The sequence below is a fragment of the Mus caroli genome, unplaced genomic scaffold, assembly GCF_978045245.1.
Source record: "Mus caroli unplaced genomic scaffold, Mus_caroli_1 scaffold_15, whole genome shotgun sequence".
Taxonomy (NCBI): Eukaryota; Metazoa; Chordata; class Mammalia; order Rodentia; family Muridae; genus Mus; species Mus caroli.
The window spans coordinates 79,890,749-79,906,100 of record NW_028227270.1 but is presented as its reverse complement, the minus strand read 5'-3'; the positions used below and the strand labels follow the sequence as shown (position 1 = coordinate 79,906,100).

The 15,352-nt window shown below is 44.8% G+C and overlaps 1 protein-coding gene across 1 annotated transcript in view; it reads left to right on the top strand.

Moving 5' to 3' along the window:
• Positions 1-5,134, top strand: part of Smim13 (small integral membrane protein 13) — a 29,597-nt gene extending 24,463 nt beyond the window's left edge. Inside the window, exon 2 of the mRNA XM_021180794.3 lies at positions 1,139-5,134. Within this exon, the coding sequence (XP_021036453.1) occupies positions 1,139-1,329 (191 nt within the window). The 3' untranslated portion in view covers positions 1,330-5,134. The remainder of the gene's footprint in view (positions 1-1,138) is intronic.
• The last annotated feature ends 10,218 nt before the right edge of the window (positions 5,135-15,352 follow it).

Here is a 15,352-nt window from a genome sequence, read left to right as displayed (position 1 = left end):
GCAAGTGGGGAGGAAAGGGTTTATTCAGCTTACACTTCCACATTGCTGTTTATCACTAAAGGAAGTCAGGACTGGAACTCACACAGGGCAGGAAGCAGGAGCTGATGCAGAGGCCATGGAGGGATGTTCCTTACTGGCTTGCTTCCCCTGGCTTGCTCAGCTTGCTTTCTTTTTCTTTTCTTCTTTTTTTGATTCTTTTCAAGACAGGGTTTCTCTGTATAGCCCTGGCTGTCCTAGAACTCACTTTGTAGACCAGGCTGGCCTCGAACTCAAAAATCAGCCTGCCTCTGCCTCCCAAGTTCTGGGATTAAAGGCGTGCACCACCACCGCCTGGCTTCAGCTTGCTTTCTTATAGAACCCAAGACTACCAGCCAAGAGATGGCACCACCCACAAGGGGCCCTCCCATCTTGATCACTAATTGAGAAAATGCCTTACAGCTGGATCTCATGGAGGCATTTCCTCCTTTCTCTATGATAACTCCAGCCTGTGTCAAGTTGACACACAAAACCAGCCAGTACAGTTATGGTTGGGGTCACCACAACATGAGGACCTGCATTAAAGGGTTGCAGCGTAAGGAAGGCTGAGAAGCACTGCTGTAAACCTTTTGGTCGTGTGGAGTCAACTGCGTTCTTTTCACTGTGGCACAGTTGACTTGTGCTGCCTAACATTCTTTCAGTCAGCCTCATCTTGAGTAGAGCTGAGCTAGGGTATGTCTACTCATTAGTCACGGGTATCTCTTTTTTACAGAAATACTCTCACAATTGATCTTAGTACAATGAATACTCTTACTTAGTCCCAATCTCATAAATATGTGTACAGAGGGTTGGCATTGGCGATTGGAATCTTAACATGTAGACCAGGCTAGCCTTGAACTTGGCATCTACCTGCCTCAATCCCCCAAGAGTCTATGTGCAACCATCCCCCACATTATTATAATGCTGGATTCTAAATTCCATGAAAGTGGGAAGTTGTTCTCCTATATAATTCTAGAATCTCTTCATGCCATTCACATCATAGGTCCTTACGTTTGATGTACGAATGCATACTGTAGCATACAATAGACCTTTCAGAAAACTGTAGTGTCCAGAGTTGAAAACAATGTGATAATTGTCTTAACTTTTTTTTATCTTTCTCTAGGTTGGTATTTTGTATGGCATCTATTTTTATCTAAATTCAAGTTTCTTCGGGAGCTCGTGGGAGACACAGGATCCCAGGAAGGAGATAATGAGCAGCCTTCAGGGTCTGAAACAGAAGAAGACCCTTCGGCTTCGCCACAGAAGATCAGATCTGCTCGACAGCGAAGGCCACCTGTTGACGCTGGCCACTGAGCAGACAAAGCAATGTCTTAGAGTGTGGGCCAAGGCAGTCACGAGCCTCTGTCCTTAGTGACGACCTAGCTTTGAAAGTTACTAAGTGACTGAGGAACATTTGCAGTTGGATTTATATCCAGTTTAAAAAAAAAAAAGATTTACACGTAAGCCATATAGAAATAAAGGGAATTTAAACCAAATGGGGCCATCGCAGATTTCATCTTGGATATTTTGCTTCACTAGGTCTCTTTAACACACTCACTCGCTGGCCCCTGGACTCATCCTTTCTTTCTTTCTTTCTTTCTTTCTTTTTAATTGCACTGGTATAAATCTGTAAACATTTTAGGCTTGAAAAAACATGTTATTAGTCATTAAAATGTACCCTTTTCTTGACATTTTGCCTTGTCAGAAATTGGGAAGTATCTCATTACTGTCAGCCAGGTAATAGTCTTGTCATTATCCTAACTCACGCATATATGACTTCACAGCTTGTTACAGTGTCATTACCTCAGCTGATGTGTATATTGTTGGTGTCAAATATTTCAGGTTTAATTGGCATTTTAAAAATGTTTTTAAAAAGACAGCGCTATGACTCAGCATTGAAATGAAAGATTATTGTATGTGTCGAAAACCATGGAAACAACATTGGAACATGCTTGATATTAGTGATGCCAACATTTGTGGCTGGAGAAATGATCACAATTCTATATTTTCTTGCAAAGAAACAGCAAAATGCTTTAAAGGACTTAAGAAAGGAAGAGACCCACAAGTTGACGAAGCCATGCTATATTTTGTCAACAAGACACTTGCGAAACAATTGCCTTTCTTCATGCCAAGTGATGGCAGTCAAAGGCAGGAGAAATTGCCAAAATCCTCAGAATTGATCTAACAAAATTCAAAGCAGAGAGAGGCTCCTATGACCGCGTCACAGAGTGAACTGCCATTAAGACATCCAAGGTTTTATCCAAAGCTGCTTGCCGGTATTAGACAGAAGGCAGTGGCGAGCAGCCTTTCTGGAAATGTTGCATACCCAGTGCTCTAGGCGTGGGTGGGAAAGTACAGATTCCTACCGCTAATCTGAGAAGTGGTGTGGAAGAGGGGGACGGAGGTTACAGTTAGAGCTTAACCAGTTTATTTCACACATTTGTTACAGAGGCACAAGATTTACGTGATAAAAATACTTTAGAACATGGAATAAATGCAAAATGAGACATGTTTCTGTGATACCAGGCACATGCCATAGCTTACTGGGCAATGCTTTCTTCGTAGAGATACATACGGTGCATCCTAATAGATGGTTACTTAGATTAAGTAAACGTGATAATATATAAATTTACTTTTCAAGATAGCAGTTATTTATTGGAGAATTTAAGTATAAATCTTACAGTGTTAACAGTTATTTTTTATGAAATACTTTTAGGTTAAACCTATTGGGGGTTTTAGCATTGTAGTTAGGAATCTAAGAGCTGTCTTCTCCTTTATGGAGAATGTTATCAGCCCCCTTTATATGAGGACTCATGTTCTGGGCTTCTGTTGTGGAGAAAGTACTTCACGCACGAACAGCAATTCAGCGACAAGACCTCAAGAGTACTAGGGCTTGAGAAAGTACTGATTGAAAATACCCGCTTGGCTGTGGAAAATGCCTCTTGCCAGGAGTCCATGTTTGTTCTACCTGAACTTTGGACTGTTTACCAGAGCAGTGATAGATTGATGGACCTTCTAGTGTTGTCTGCTCCATACGGGAAATGAGCTGCAAGGCCAAGCTCCTTCCTCATCCTTGTTCTTTCCAGCCCTGTTTAACCTCAGTTGTTACCTCATCCTTCGCTCTGGCAGAGGCTGGTTGTTAATTGTCTACTGGCACTGCCCAAGGTGAGTTCCTGAAGATGTAGATGGCGCAGCCCCTTGAATACACTAGCAGGGAAGTTACAGAAGCCAACCTTCGGCTATACATTTTCTGGGGAAGATCCCCAATAGCTTGAGAGTGGGGTACAGTCATTCTGTGTTCTTTATGGGGGCATGACTAGAAGGCACAAAGCAGTGACATTGTTCCTAGAATTGATCTTTAGCATTTAATATTTTTTTATACTAACTAAATATTTTTAAACCGGTCAAGATGACCCAAGGCATCTTGGTACCGGGAAGATGTTTACATTAGATTTTTTTTTTCATAATCTAATGTTTGAGCTTCAAGCTTTCATTGTTGCTAATGTTTTGTGGTGGATATCTAAGGGTTAGATGCCAATAGGAAAAACTTTAAGCAGCAGGTGTCTCTGTTGTATCAGTATTAAAGAATGATGACAGATGTAACTGTCCCCCACCAATCTATAACAAGACCCAAACTAATTCCTGTGAAACTACATAAAGGGCATTATTTATTGGTATTTATGTTTCCAGCATATCTTATAAACCTGTAATAAATACTGTGCTTGGCCCAAGAAATAAACACCTTATGGTGTAATAGCTCATACGTGGCATGTTTTAACTTAAGTAAAAACATTTTGGATGCCAGTATGAGGAGGCTAAGGCATAGTCCTTTGTGTAAGATTGGTTTCCTGGCCTCCTTTACCCAGCCAAGAGAGGGAAGAGAAAGTGTTTTCCCTGCAGGGTCCCTCATGTGCTGTGGATTTCTGTCTTGTTTCCTGTTGTTTTGTTTTAGGACTTTTATAGCTGTTATAACTGTCATACCTGTATTCTCAGGCTCTCGGTGGAAGGGGTGTACTTAACTTTAAAGTTTAAGGATACAATGTACATATACTAGAGTCTTGCCTGCACCCTTCCAGAAATAATGCTGTCATCTCTGAGCATTGATTAGATTCTTGAGGACTCAGGTAGATTGCTGCAGTTCCTTCTTGGTCAACCCTTCCTAAAGATATATGTGTATATGTGCACATGCGTGTGTTCATGTGTGTGTGTGTGTTTTCAAATTGCCCATGGGATAGCATGGCTCAGATTTAAATGCCAAATACACTAAAGATTTGTATAACAGCTGAGGCATTAAGCACATTTGAGCTGAATGGATTCTCACAGTGGAAGTAGATACTGGTTAGCCGTCGACATCTTGACCCCTTTCTTTAGATTAGGCTTAAAAACCGTTTCAAAGTGGCGTTTTGCTAAAAGTTTAGGATAAGTATTACTGACATCTAAAACATGATTCGAAGTAGTCCGTGTTTCTCATAATCTGTGATATTATTCTGAGTCCACAGTGCAATCTTTTTTTACAGTCAGTTTTTCTCAGAAGGTGTCTGACTGTGACTGGTAACCAGTGTAACTGCAGATCTCAGCTGGTAGACTCAGTGCTTTTATATTTGAAGTTGACTTCATAAAGCCAATAAGCAGTCCTCAGAGCCTGGAGATGCTCAGGTGACTGTAGAATGGCACTGGGTTATAGAATATAGAATTAAGGAACCTTGTATTGTCTTCTGTTAAAGTGTCCCAGAGTTTGAAACTTCTAACAAGTTCCATTGTATCCTGTATCAGTAGAAGCCGCATCTCCATTTGCTAGCACACGAGCTACCTGTTGAGGATTTCCTAGCATTAACCTCCACGCCAGTTCTATGCATAACCATTCGCCAGATACTGCTGCTCTGGTTTCTCACAGGAGCCTTTCTGTCCTGTGCCGCGATGCATTATCATCTTGCTGCTTGACAGATCCTTTGTGAGGAATTGGAACTGTGTGTGTTAATAGTCCCTATGTATGACAAGATGTAAAATACAGATGAGAGAGATGCAAATGAATGGTGTTCCTGTCTTAGAATATCTAAAGCTTCCATGGTTTGTATGTTTTAACTGCCTCTTTAAACTGCACACAATAAATGAAAATGAAAAGAAGTACACTTGTGCCTCATTGGTTAAGGATAATGACTGTGATGGGTACTTTGGGCATGATGGGATTTCAAAGCCATTTTTTTTTTCTCCTTATGATCCATCCTTCAGCACCCCACTTCACCAGCTCTAAAAAATCTAAGAATTGGGAGGCTAGCCAAAACATCATACTAAGAAGTTAATCAACACAGATCCTAAAAGACATAGCACTGCTGGTGTGCTTAATCGCACTTAATCCTCCACCATCCAGCACCTCAGGGGCTTGCTGATTTGCTTAGCCTAGACTGTGTTTCACCTTTGTTAGCACTGACTGCCAGAAAGGCCAAGGGGACTGAATACAACCAAGTGAGAAGATGCAGGGGGCCTGTGAGAACCTGTTGGAGCTATAAAACCATGGATTCCAGTGACTGAGCCAATGATTTTCTTCAGTGCTCAGGTGCCAAGAACACAAGATAGATAGAGAGTTTGCCATGCCTTGGCTTTGAAGGTAGGGCAGGTCTGGCTTGTCTTAGAGGTTGCTGGGGATTGGTCTGGGACCTGGGCTGGTTAGGAGATCACTTCTGGTGCCAAAGGCTTGGGGTGGTGGATAGCACTTAAAAGGAGAAAGGCGTTTACAGAATGGAGGAGCTATGAGAATGCCCCCACCCGCCCTGGTCCAACACACTGGCATAAAGATGATGTTGTTTATAGAAGACTTAAAGAGGGCACACCAGGAAAAGCTTCAGTAGGAGTTTCCCAGGTTGTGAACAAGAAGAGGATCTCACATGCATGTTGGGGTTGGCCTGGTGCTGCTTTGTATTCAAATGCTAAATTCTGTACCCCAAGATCTGGTTTCCCCAAGACTAGAGAATTCTCATATATACCAGCTTTTGTGGTGCAAATCTTGCACCTCAAGTTAGTTGGTCAATAAAAGGCTAAAGCCTGTGTGTGATTGGGAAGTAGAGAGAAGAAGGTGGGACTTCCTGCAAGGGAAAAAGGAACTCTGGAAAGAAGTAGATAGGCCCTTTCACCAGGAGATATCAGAAGACATGGACCTGACTAAGTGCTTGGAAGACGTAGCTTGCCCCGTGGCTGGATGGGGCTGGGTGGTCAGGTTCACTTAGATGAGCTATTGAGAGTCTGCCTAGCTAAAGCCTGAGCTTTAAAATATTAAAGTTCTCTGTGATTATTTGGGAAACAAGGTGTAACTGCAACTGCCCCCGTATTAATTTCCAGCATTAACAAATACAGAGTATTAATTATTTTTTACACATGAAAAACATATACAAGGACAGGTGAGTTCTTGCTGATAGAACCATGTATAAATGTTTCTGGAATCAAGAATGCAAATGGTTTGAGATCTAGACCACAAAGGACCTTGTATGTAATTGTGGAATGGTAGGCGTTCCCTTATGCTCCTAGAACTCTGGCACCTGCCTAAGGTACCACCTCCCAGACCCCCCCACAAGAGAAGCATGGTCAGTAGTCACGTAGGCAATGGCCCAAGCTTCTGACCTTCCGGCTGAACTCCTCCCCAGTTACTTAGCAACAATGAAAAAATCATAAAAAGGGCTGTTCAGCCCCACCTCGCTCTCTTGCTTTCTTACCTCTTGTCTCCCTCTTGCCCCTCACTCTCACCCTCTCCTCTCTCTTTGTCTTCTCCTTTCCTATCTCTTTGTCCTCTCCTCTCTCCCTCTTACTCTCTCTATCTTTATCTCTCTCTTTCTTTCTACCTTATCTCTTTCCCCCTGCCTTTCTCTAATAAAGCTCTAAAACCATAGAATGTCTCTGCTCATCAAGGCCCACTGTGCTTGGAGGATGGGACAGGCTTTCCCCTAATCTCTTGTCAGAAGACCTTCCTGTGCTCCAGTCAAGATCCACTGCGCTCACTCTTGCAGGTGTCAGGAACCTCTTCCCTCATCCCTCTCTCCTATAATCCTAGTTAGTGGCTTTAGCAAAGTAGCTCTGGGGTCCCCAGGTAGGGCTGCCCCTTGGCTACCCGGTGAAGAGTAGGTCAGAGGCTTGAATGCCCAACCAGGGATGAGTGGAAAGTGTATTGCAGCTCTCCCATGCCTGACTAACCAGAGAATAGGTAAACTCTGGCAGGGTGTGGGTCTTCCACACCCCCATCTCCAGGGCCCCCTTTATAGTTCCTGACATGTAATGACACAGGCTTTGATGTTCAAGTCACATGTGATAACACTGAAATATTTTTGAGATAGCTGCTCCTTGCAGCTAGGCTAGGACCTCAAGTCACTGAGTGCAAGCATTACAGTTCAGCACAACACCACCAGGCTTGAATTATTTTAAAAATGAGAACACAGATTTTCTGAAGATACTGAATGGTCATTCTCCTTAGGTACCTGGGCTGGGTGCAGATGGCTTAGAAAGATCATGTTATCTATGAGGATAGATTCAATACTGTAGTCAGGATGTCTCTCTCACTGGCCTGTGCAGAGACACTGTGGCCGGTTGGACAGGAGTAATAACTATGGGACCTTTGAGATTAAAGAATGAGTTTGGCTTCGGAAGGCAAGGAGGGGAATGGATGAGAATGTCAACATTTTAGATTTGTAGTTGATAACACGGAGCAATGCATGTAAGGATAAATTTGAGCTTGAGTATTGGAAGACGGAAGTCGAAGGCCTCTAACTGGATTTGGGAGTGCTTTTTGGCATTTCCAGGTGATGAACTAAGTGTTAAACTAGCATGAAGCACAAGAGTTATAACTCAGTGGTTAGGAGTACATGGATACAGTGGAAGAAATAAGGCGAAGATAGCGCATCCTCCCTGATGTGTTTATAAAAAGATAAAAGGGGGGGATGTTCTTCTATGGAGGTGTAGTGAGGTATGGGGCAAGGGGGCAAGAAGGTGCCTCCACGAGGCCCATGCTGAGGCATCCCTTCCCCCTGAGGAACTAGCCACATAGTACAGAGTTTATTCAGGGTGTGGGGAGGGGAGGCAAGGGGATAGTAGAGGTAGAGAAAGGGAGGGGGCATGGAGGGGGAGGGGAAGGGGAGGAGGAGAGGAGAAGAGAAGAGAAGGGGAGAGGAGAGGAGAGGAGAGGAGAGGAGAGGAGAGGAGAGGAGAGGAGAGGAGAGGAGAGGAGAGGAGAGAGGAGAGGCCGGCCATGAGCACAAGGGGGGGGGGAGGGAATGGGGAGAGAGGGGGCAAGGAAAGCATGAAAGCGAGATAGTTAGGAGGGGGCAAGCAGCCCCTTTTATTGTGAGTCAGGCATACATGGCTGTTGCCAGCTAACTGTGGGACAGAGCATAACTGTGGGGTGGAGCTTAGACAGAATGCTAACACTCCCCACCTCCATGCCCCCCCCCCCCAAGAAAGAAATGGATGAAAACCCAATGTAGTACAGCAATGGTTTCACTTTTTTTTTTTTTTTTTGCCTCTCTGACAATTTGTTTCAAGCTTTGCCCCCAGCACCCTAGTGTTGGCTGATGAGGCCTGTGGGGAGTGAGTGGTGTTTGGATCTTGATGATTCTGCCTTCATGAATGCCACTGTAAAGACAGCTTGAGTGGGTGGGCTTGTTCTCTTTTCTGCTCTTAGACCGAGTGAGGACACGGCAAAGAGGCATCACCTTAGAATCAGACACGGCTACACCTGTGTCTTGATCTTGGGCTTTTAGTTCCCAAACTGTGAGAAACCTGTTCTTTATAAATCACCCAGTTGAGAGTGTTCTGTGGTAGACACTCAGAAGCAGGTCCCTGGAGAACATCACTATGTCAGACATTTTCAAATAGGATGCTGAGAAGGACTGACAGAGCAACAGGAGCAGACCTACAGAAGAGTGATAATGTGCTGGGAGCAAAACATAGGTCAGGAGGAGCATGGGTTGGTGCTGAGGACAGGCTAAGTTTGATTATCAGAAATTGGTAACGGGGAAGCTAGTGCCCTGGGCTATGCCTAAGAGGTGAGCCAGGAGAGAGGCAGTCAGAAGAGCCTTCAGTGAGAGTTGATGATGGGGTCCATGATAGGATATGACAGGTGAAGAACACGGATGAGATGGTGGTTTTCGGCTGGAGGATGCTGGGATGCAACATGTTGGAAGGGACAGATTGAAAGGGAGACCAGATCATGAGACAAGAGTAAAAATGGCCAATCTGCACCCTAGGTTAAAAGTTAGGAGAACTGAGATCCGGTCCAAATCTTGTAACTTGGTCCTTGACAGTTTGTTTAGCCTGTTTCTTGGTCTATTCAATGGGAGAGATATGATTGATTGATTGATTGATTGATTTTTTTTTTTTCCGAGACAGGGTTTCTCTGTGTAGCCCTGGCTGTCCTGGAACTCACTTTGTAGACCAGGCTGGCCTTGAACTCAGGAATCCATCTGCTTCTGCCTCCCAAGTGCTGGGATTAAAGACATGCACCACCACTGCCCAGCCAGCATGATTGATTTCGAAAAGGCTATTCACTAAGTATATTAATATGTAAACAACTGGTGACTGCCCTGCTATTCATTCAGCTTTGCAACTGTAGAAGTCTTTGTAGGGACAGCTTGGTCCGGGAGATGCTCGATTCATTTAAGAAGTCAGTTAAGAGGAAGTCACAGAACATGCACTCATTAGTTCTGAGTAAGAGCAATACAATTCCCTCCTCATCCCACCCCCACCCCCACCTCTTTTAAACCTGATCTATTGCGGATCTATTTGGGTTTCATCTTGCCTTTGCAAGGTCAGATATAGTTCTGTGATTCAATCTTGTTTTCTCAGATGAGAAGAGTCCTTTGCAGAGAGTTTTTTATTATATCATCCATGATACTGCATTATATCATCCATGATACTGCATTATATCATCCATGATACTGCAGCATGTTTATGTGCACATATTTGAGAAGGTCTCACTCTGTTCTATAATGGTCTGGGGGCTCACTGTGTAACCCAGGCTAGCCTCTGCCTCCCTAGAGCTGGGATTAGAAATGTGAGCCACGCCTTTAATCCCAGCACTCGGGAGGCAGAGGCAGGCAGATTTCTGAGTTCGAGACCAGTCTGATCTACAAAGTGAGTTCCAGAACAGCCAGGGCTATACAGAGAAACCCTGTCTTGAAAAACCAAAAAAAAAAAAAAAAAAAAAAAAAAGAAATGTGAGCCACTACACCTGGCTCAGCCTGTGGATTTTAAATTTTAACTGCTTAGATGGACAGGGTTTATAGCATCTTGCATTTCTGAAAATTTCCCAGCACATTCGAACAAGTTTCCATAGGAACATCACATCTTCCTTCACATTTGCTGTGGTATCTAGTTTAAAGTGTATGATTACAATATCAGAGGTAAGTGGAGCATGCATATTCATGTTTGGGAACCGGTTTCATTAAACATGAGATTCATTAGCGGGGACAGATCTGGGAGCATATACTGATCCCCTGCCCTACTTAGGAAGGACTTAAGCATCTTGTTTAGAAGCCAGTGGGGACATCAGTCTGGAGCCGAGTCACTCACATTTTGTGTCTACCCCTGCCTTGTCTTCCCCTCTCATGCAGGACAGACCCTCTGCCTGTTCAGATGTGTTTCCCTCTCTCCCTCTTTTCCTGCCTCCCTTCCTCCCTCTCTCCCTTCCTTTCTTCCTGCAAATTGACACTACCAGTAACTTTTCTCACCCTGTCAAGTGGATCAGTCCCTTCAACACAAATATTCACCAAGCATATTCTGCCTTGAATGAAGGAAAGGCCTTTTTGTGGAGACCATCCATCAGAGTGTGGAGGCTTGGGCCTTTGTGCTGATGCCCCACTTTGGGGGGGGGGTAGGGGCTGCTGCTCGGGGCCAGGGACACTCACCCAGCTGTGGTTCTGAGTTCTGTTTCCTCTCTTGGGCTATTGAGGTGCTGCTGTCCACTGGGTTTGAAGGATGACACAGAGCCCAGAAGCAGTGTGTCTGGGATCTTGGTGCAGCTGTGAGTGCCGAGGGAGAAAGCTGTCTTTGAGGACTTCAGTTTTCCAGTTCTCTTTGATGAACTTCGGTGAAACAGCTTGTGCACATACACTTTACTCAGGGTGAACAAGGGCCATGCGTGAACCTTGCAGTGTGGGAAGGCTGAGCTTCTTCAGGGCTAATGTAAATCCCTGGCTGGAGCTAATGACTGGGAGAGCCTCATCTGCATGAAGAGGCATTCCAGGAATCCCAGGTGCCTGCCAAGCAGGTTCTCACCTGGACTTTTGCCAAGGGCTGTGTGACACTTCTCCTGACATTCCTCCTGTAGAAAACGTGGAGGGTCAGTCTACCCAGATCAGGCAGAGAAGAGGAAGCCCAGCTAAGAAAACGAAGCCCTCCATTTTGCACTGAGCTCAGGAAAGCTTTCCAGACGTACTAGACTACAACCTTGGTAATGGGGTCCACCGCTTCCTTGTGCTAGACCCTGCTCAATAGCTGCCTCTGGGACATCACTGGCAGAATCCAAGGGACAGTTTTTAGTCCTCAGGTTGACCTGGACACTTCCTGTGGTCCTTCCTTCCTTCCTTCCTTCCTTCCTTCCTTCCTTCCTTCCTTCCTTCCTTCCTTCCTTCCTTCCTTCCAATATACGTCTTCTTGGCTTCCATGGCATAAATTCTGGATTGTATTTCTGCTCATTTGTCCCCACCCCATCCCATGAATAGCTTGAAGCTGAACCTCACAGCTCACAAGCCCTAGTTCTAGCTCTGTTCTCACCCTGTGCTCTTTCTCTGGGCTATTGTACTCGTGGCCTCAAATGTCTCTTCAGCCTGGGCTCCTGCTTCTCTCCTTTGAGCCAACAATCTTTGGATCACTTTCTTGACCTTCTTAAATACTGACCAAGGGACTGGGAAGGTGGTTGGTTTGTACGAATGTTGCAAAAGCATGAGGACCTGGGTTCTGATTTCTAATACCCGGGGGATGGGGGGTGGGTAAGGGGGGTCTGTGGTCTTGGGAAGTCTGAGTGGTGGGGGAGGTGTACAGATTGACAGGTATGCGTAGCCCTAATGTCCTGGGGACAGAGACCAGTGGATGCCTTGAGCTCACTGGCTAACCTGCCTAGCCAGATCAGTGAGCCCCAGGGTCAGGGAGAGACATTGTTTGAGAGAGAGAGAGAGAGAGAGAGAGAGAGAGAGAGAGAGAGAGAGAGAGAGAGAGAGAGAGAGAGAGAGAGAGAGAGGAAAAGAGAAGAAAAGAAAAGGTGTGGCTCTGTGATAGTTAAAAGTAAAGAAGTGACCAAGGTATACACTCAACATTGACCTCTGACCTCCACACATGTGCATGCACATACCTCCACACATATTTATGTGCATACATCCACACAAGTATATATATATGCACATGTATATATATGCATATATATGTGTATATATATGTATATATATGCCCCATGCAAACACCACACACACACACACAGACACACACACATGTCAAACTCAACATTCAAGTTTATATGTAATACTTTCTAACCTGGTGTTCTTCCAGTGCCCCTAAAAAATTGCTCGTCAGCAGCCACTGTGTGGTCCCACCCACCTCCCTGCCTCATGTCCAACTTCATTGGGCCTTGTTGAGTCTCCTGTTCCATACACCTTTCTCCATGACATGGTTACCCACTGCACTATAGCAAGTGCTCTTAGAATAGTGGTTACAGGTGTCTTCTCTGGAATTAGCTTTCCTAAGATGGATTTTGTAGTGATCAGTATATTCCATGTGGTTTTACAGGCATCACAGGACTCAGTACAGATGATATGTTTACCACGCTCTGCATTTTTCTACCATTGCTCTGCCCGTGGAGACGATGCTAACAGTGGATTAGGTCCTTATGGTCTGTCTCTGGTGCTTTCTCCTCACTGCCACCAGAATGAAACTCAACTTTGTTGCCCCTTTGCTTGCCATGTGTAAATGGGTTCCTTTTGGTTTATGGAAAAAAGAAGAAAAGAGAGGTTGACATCTTTAATGTGCTCTGTACTTTTTTACCTGACTGCATAGATGAGCCCTTCCAGGATTCGAACCTACCCCTCATCTCCATGTCTACAGCTGTGGGAGGCACCTTGCTTGCACCAATGCGTGGTCCTCCTCCTACAGGCAGCAAACACTTGCCTCCCCACTCCCCACCTTCTGGTCACTCTTCTTGTTTCAACTCCTAAGTCACACTCTGGGGAAGGCTCCCCTGACCATTCATCACCCCTTCTAGATCATTCGTCTGTTATTTAGTCTCAGCGAACCCACTTCCTTCGCTTTTGAGGTCTGATCGCAGACAAGGAGTCGACGTCTGTCACTAGGATGAACTACCAGTATTTTAATACATTTCAGGACTTATATCAAAATAACACATCCGTCTGCTGGCTGCTGTATCCAGTCTTCTTGTTGGAATCCAAGCCTGAGCTCCATGCTGCTCGATCGTGTCTCAACATCAGTAACCTTGCCACTTAATGTAGCCAACAGTGAGCAGAGTCTGTTAATGAGATGCTTATTTTGCCAGCCTCTGGTTCCACTTCTTTTGTTTGTTTGTTTGTTTTGAGACAGGGTTTCTCTGTATAGCCCTGGCTGTCCTTGACCTCACTCTGTAGACCAGGCTGGCCTCGAACTAGGAAATCCGCCTGCCTCTGCTGCATCCGGAGTGCTGGGATTAAATTCGTGTCCTATTTTACACCCTTAGGAAAAGGTCAAAAGATTCTGTCCAATAAACAGAATAAGCAGCATTTGACCACAAGGTGGCGACAGTCTTTAAGACTTAGGATCAAAGAATTGCTTTTATTCCAGTGCGGTCAGGAGAGTGCACTTTAAAGGGGTGTTGTGGATGGAAGTTTGGTAATCTATGGCATCCTATTTGGGGCCATAGATGTGAGGTTTAATCAGGCGTACGGCGGTGAGGGTGAATGTGTAAGTCACTGCTTAAAGTAGAACAGAGTCAAGTGAACATGTCTTTGGGCCAGGGCAGCAGGTCAGCCACCCTCCCCATTTAGAGCAAAGGTGAGTTAGGTAGCTGTAATTCCAGTCCGTATTACTTCCACTGGGGAAGGGCTGAAATGTAAAGAAAAGGCGAGTCAAAGATTTAAAATCTCATCTCCCGGTGAAAGCAGAGACTTTTGGAAGACGAGCTGGAAAGGGCGATTAACCGAAAGGCCTTATGGGAGCATGGAAATGATGCTTTCTATTGACCAGTGCCTTCAATCTGAAAAAAAGATACTTTTTCCTTTTTTGTTTTTATGGAACCTCATAGCTTTGCAGTAAGGATAGAGGGTAGAGAAGATATTATCCTCACGAGTAAAGAAACGGAGGTGAAACAGGTCCCAGGAGGTGACGTAGCTTGACAGTGGATGCCACGATTAAGCACCAAGCACCTGGGCTCCCGTCTTATCGCTTAGGTAAATATTTTCTGTTTTAGAAGCTTCCAGGTCACTTTGTGTCATCCAGCACAAAGGAAAACACGCTCTGATGCAAACACTAATATACATCTGCGAGCCAATACGGCAGGCAGACTTGCTTGGCCTACTTTTATTCTTTATTTAAGCCTGTCTTATCTTGCCTTCCCCTACAGATATATAATCTTAGGTAATAGCCATTTCTTATAATTAGTGCTCCATTGTCTTCTGGCTCCTGTTGTTGACGATGAGAAAAATTTGAAAGGTACAAATTGTCGTCTTTTTGAAAGCAGTCTTTCCTGTTGACGGAAAGGCACGTTGAGGCACACAGAGTATGTCAATGGAGGGTTTGATCCAGCTGTGGTGAGGGTGGCTACTTGGGCTAACAAGAGTTCCAGTTGATCAGAAAAGGTACAGCTGAATGGGGTTGAAGTGGATCTGGTTTGAGGAAGAAGGGAGAGGGAGGGAGGGGGAGGAAAGGGGAATGAGGAGAGGGAAGATTAAGGATATTATAGCACACTGGTTGCTACAACTGAGTGGGTAGACAAGATGCTTGTCATTCATTATTGACTCTCTGCCATTCATCTTGTTACACATTTCAAGTAAGAATCAGAACAGATGCCAGGCAGATGCCTTAGTGAGCAAAGGCCATTGCCTCCAAACCTGCTGACACGTGTTGGAGCTCTGGTACCCACATGACGGAAGGACAGACACAATTCCCATAAGCTAGCCTCTGAAGTCCACCATGTACTCTGACAAATGTGTGCCCCTAGACACAGACAGACAGACAGACAGACAGACAGACAGACACAGACACACACATACATATACACATACACACACATACACAAACACACTCTATTAAAAAAATTAAAAATGATTGCAGCAGGCAGGAGCATCTTCCAAGTTGTGCACTCTAATGGTGCCCATTAGGACCT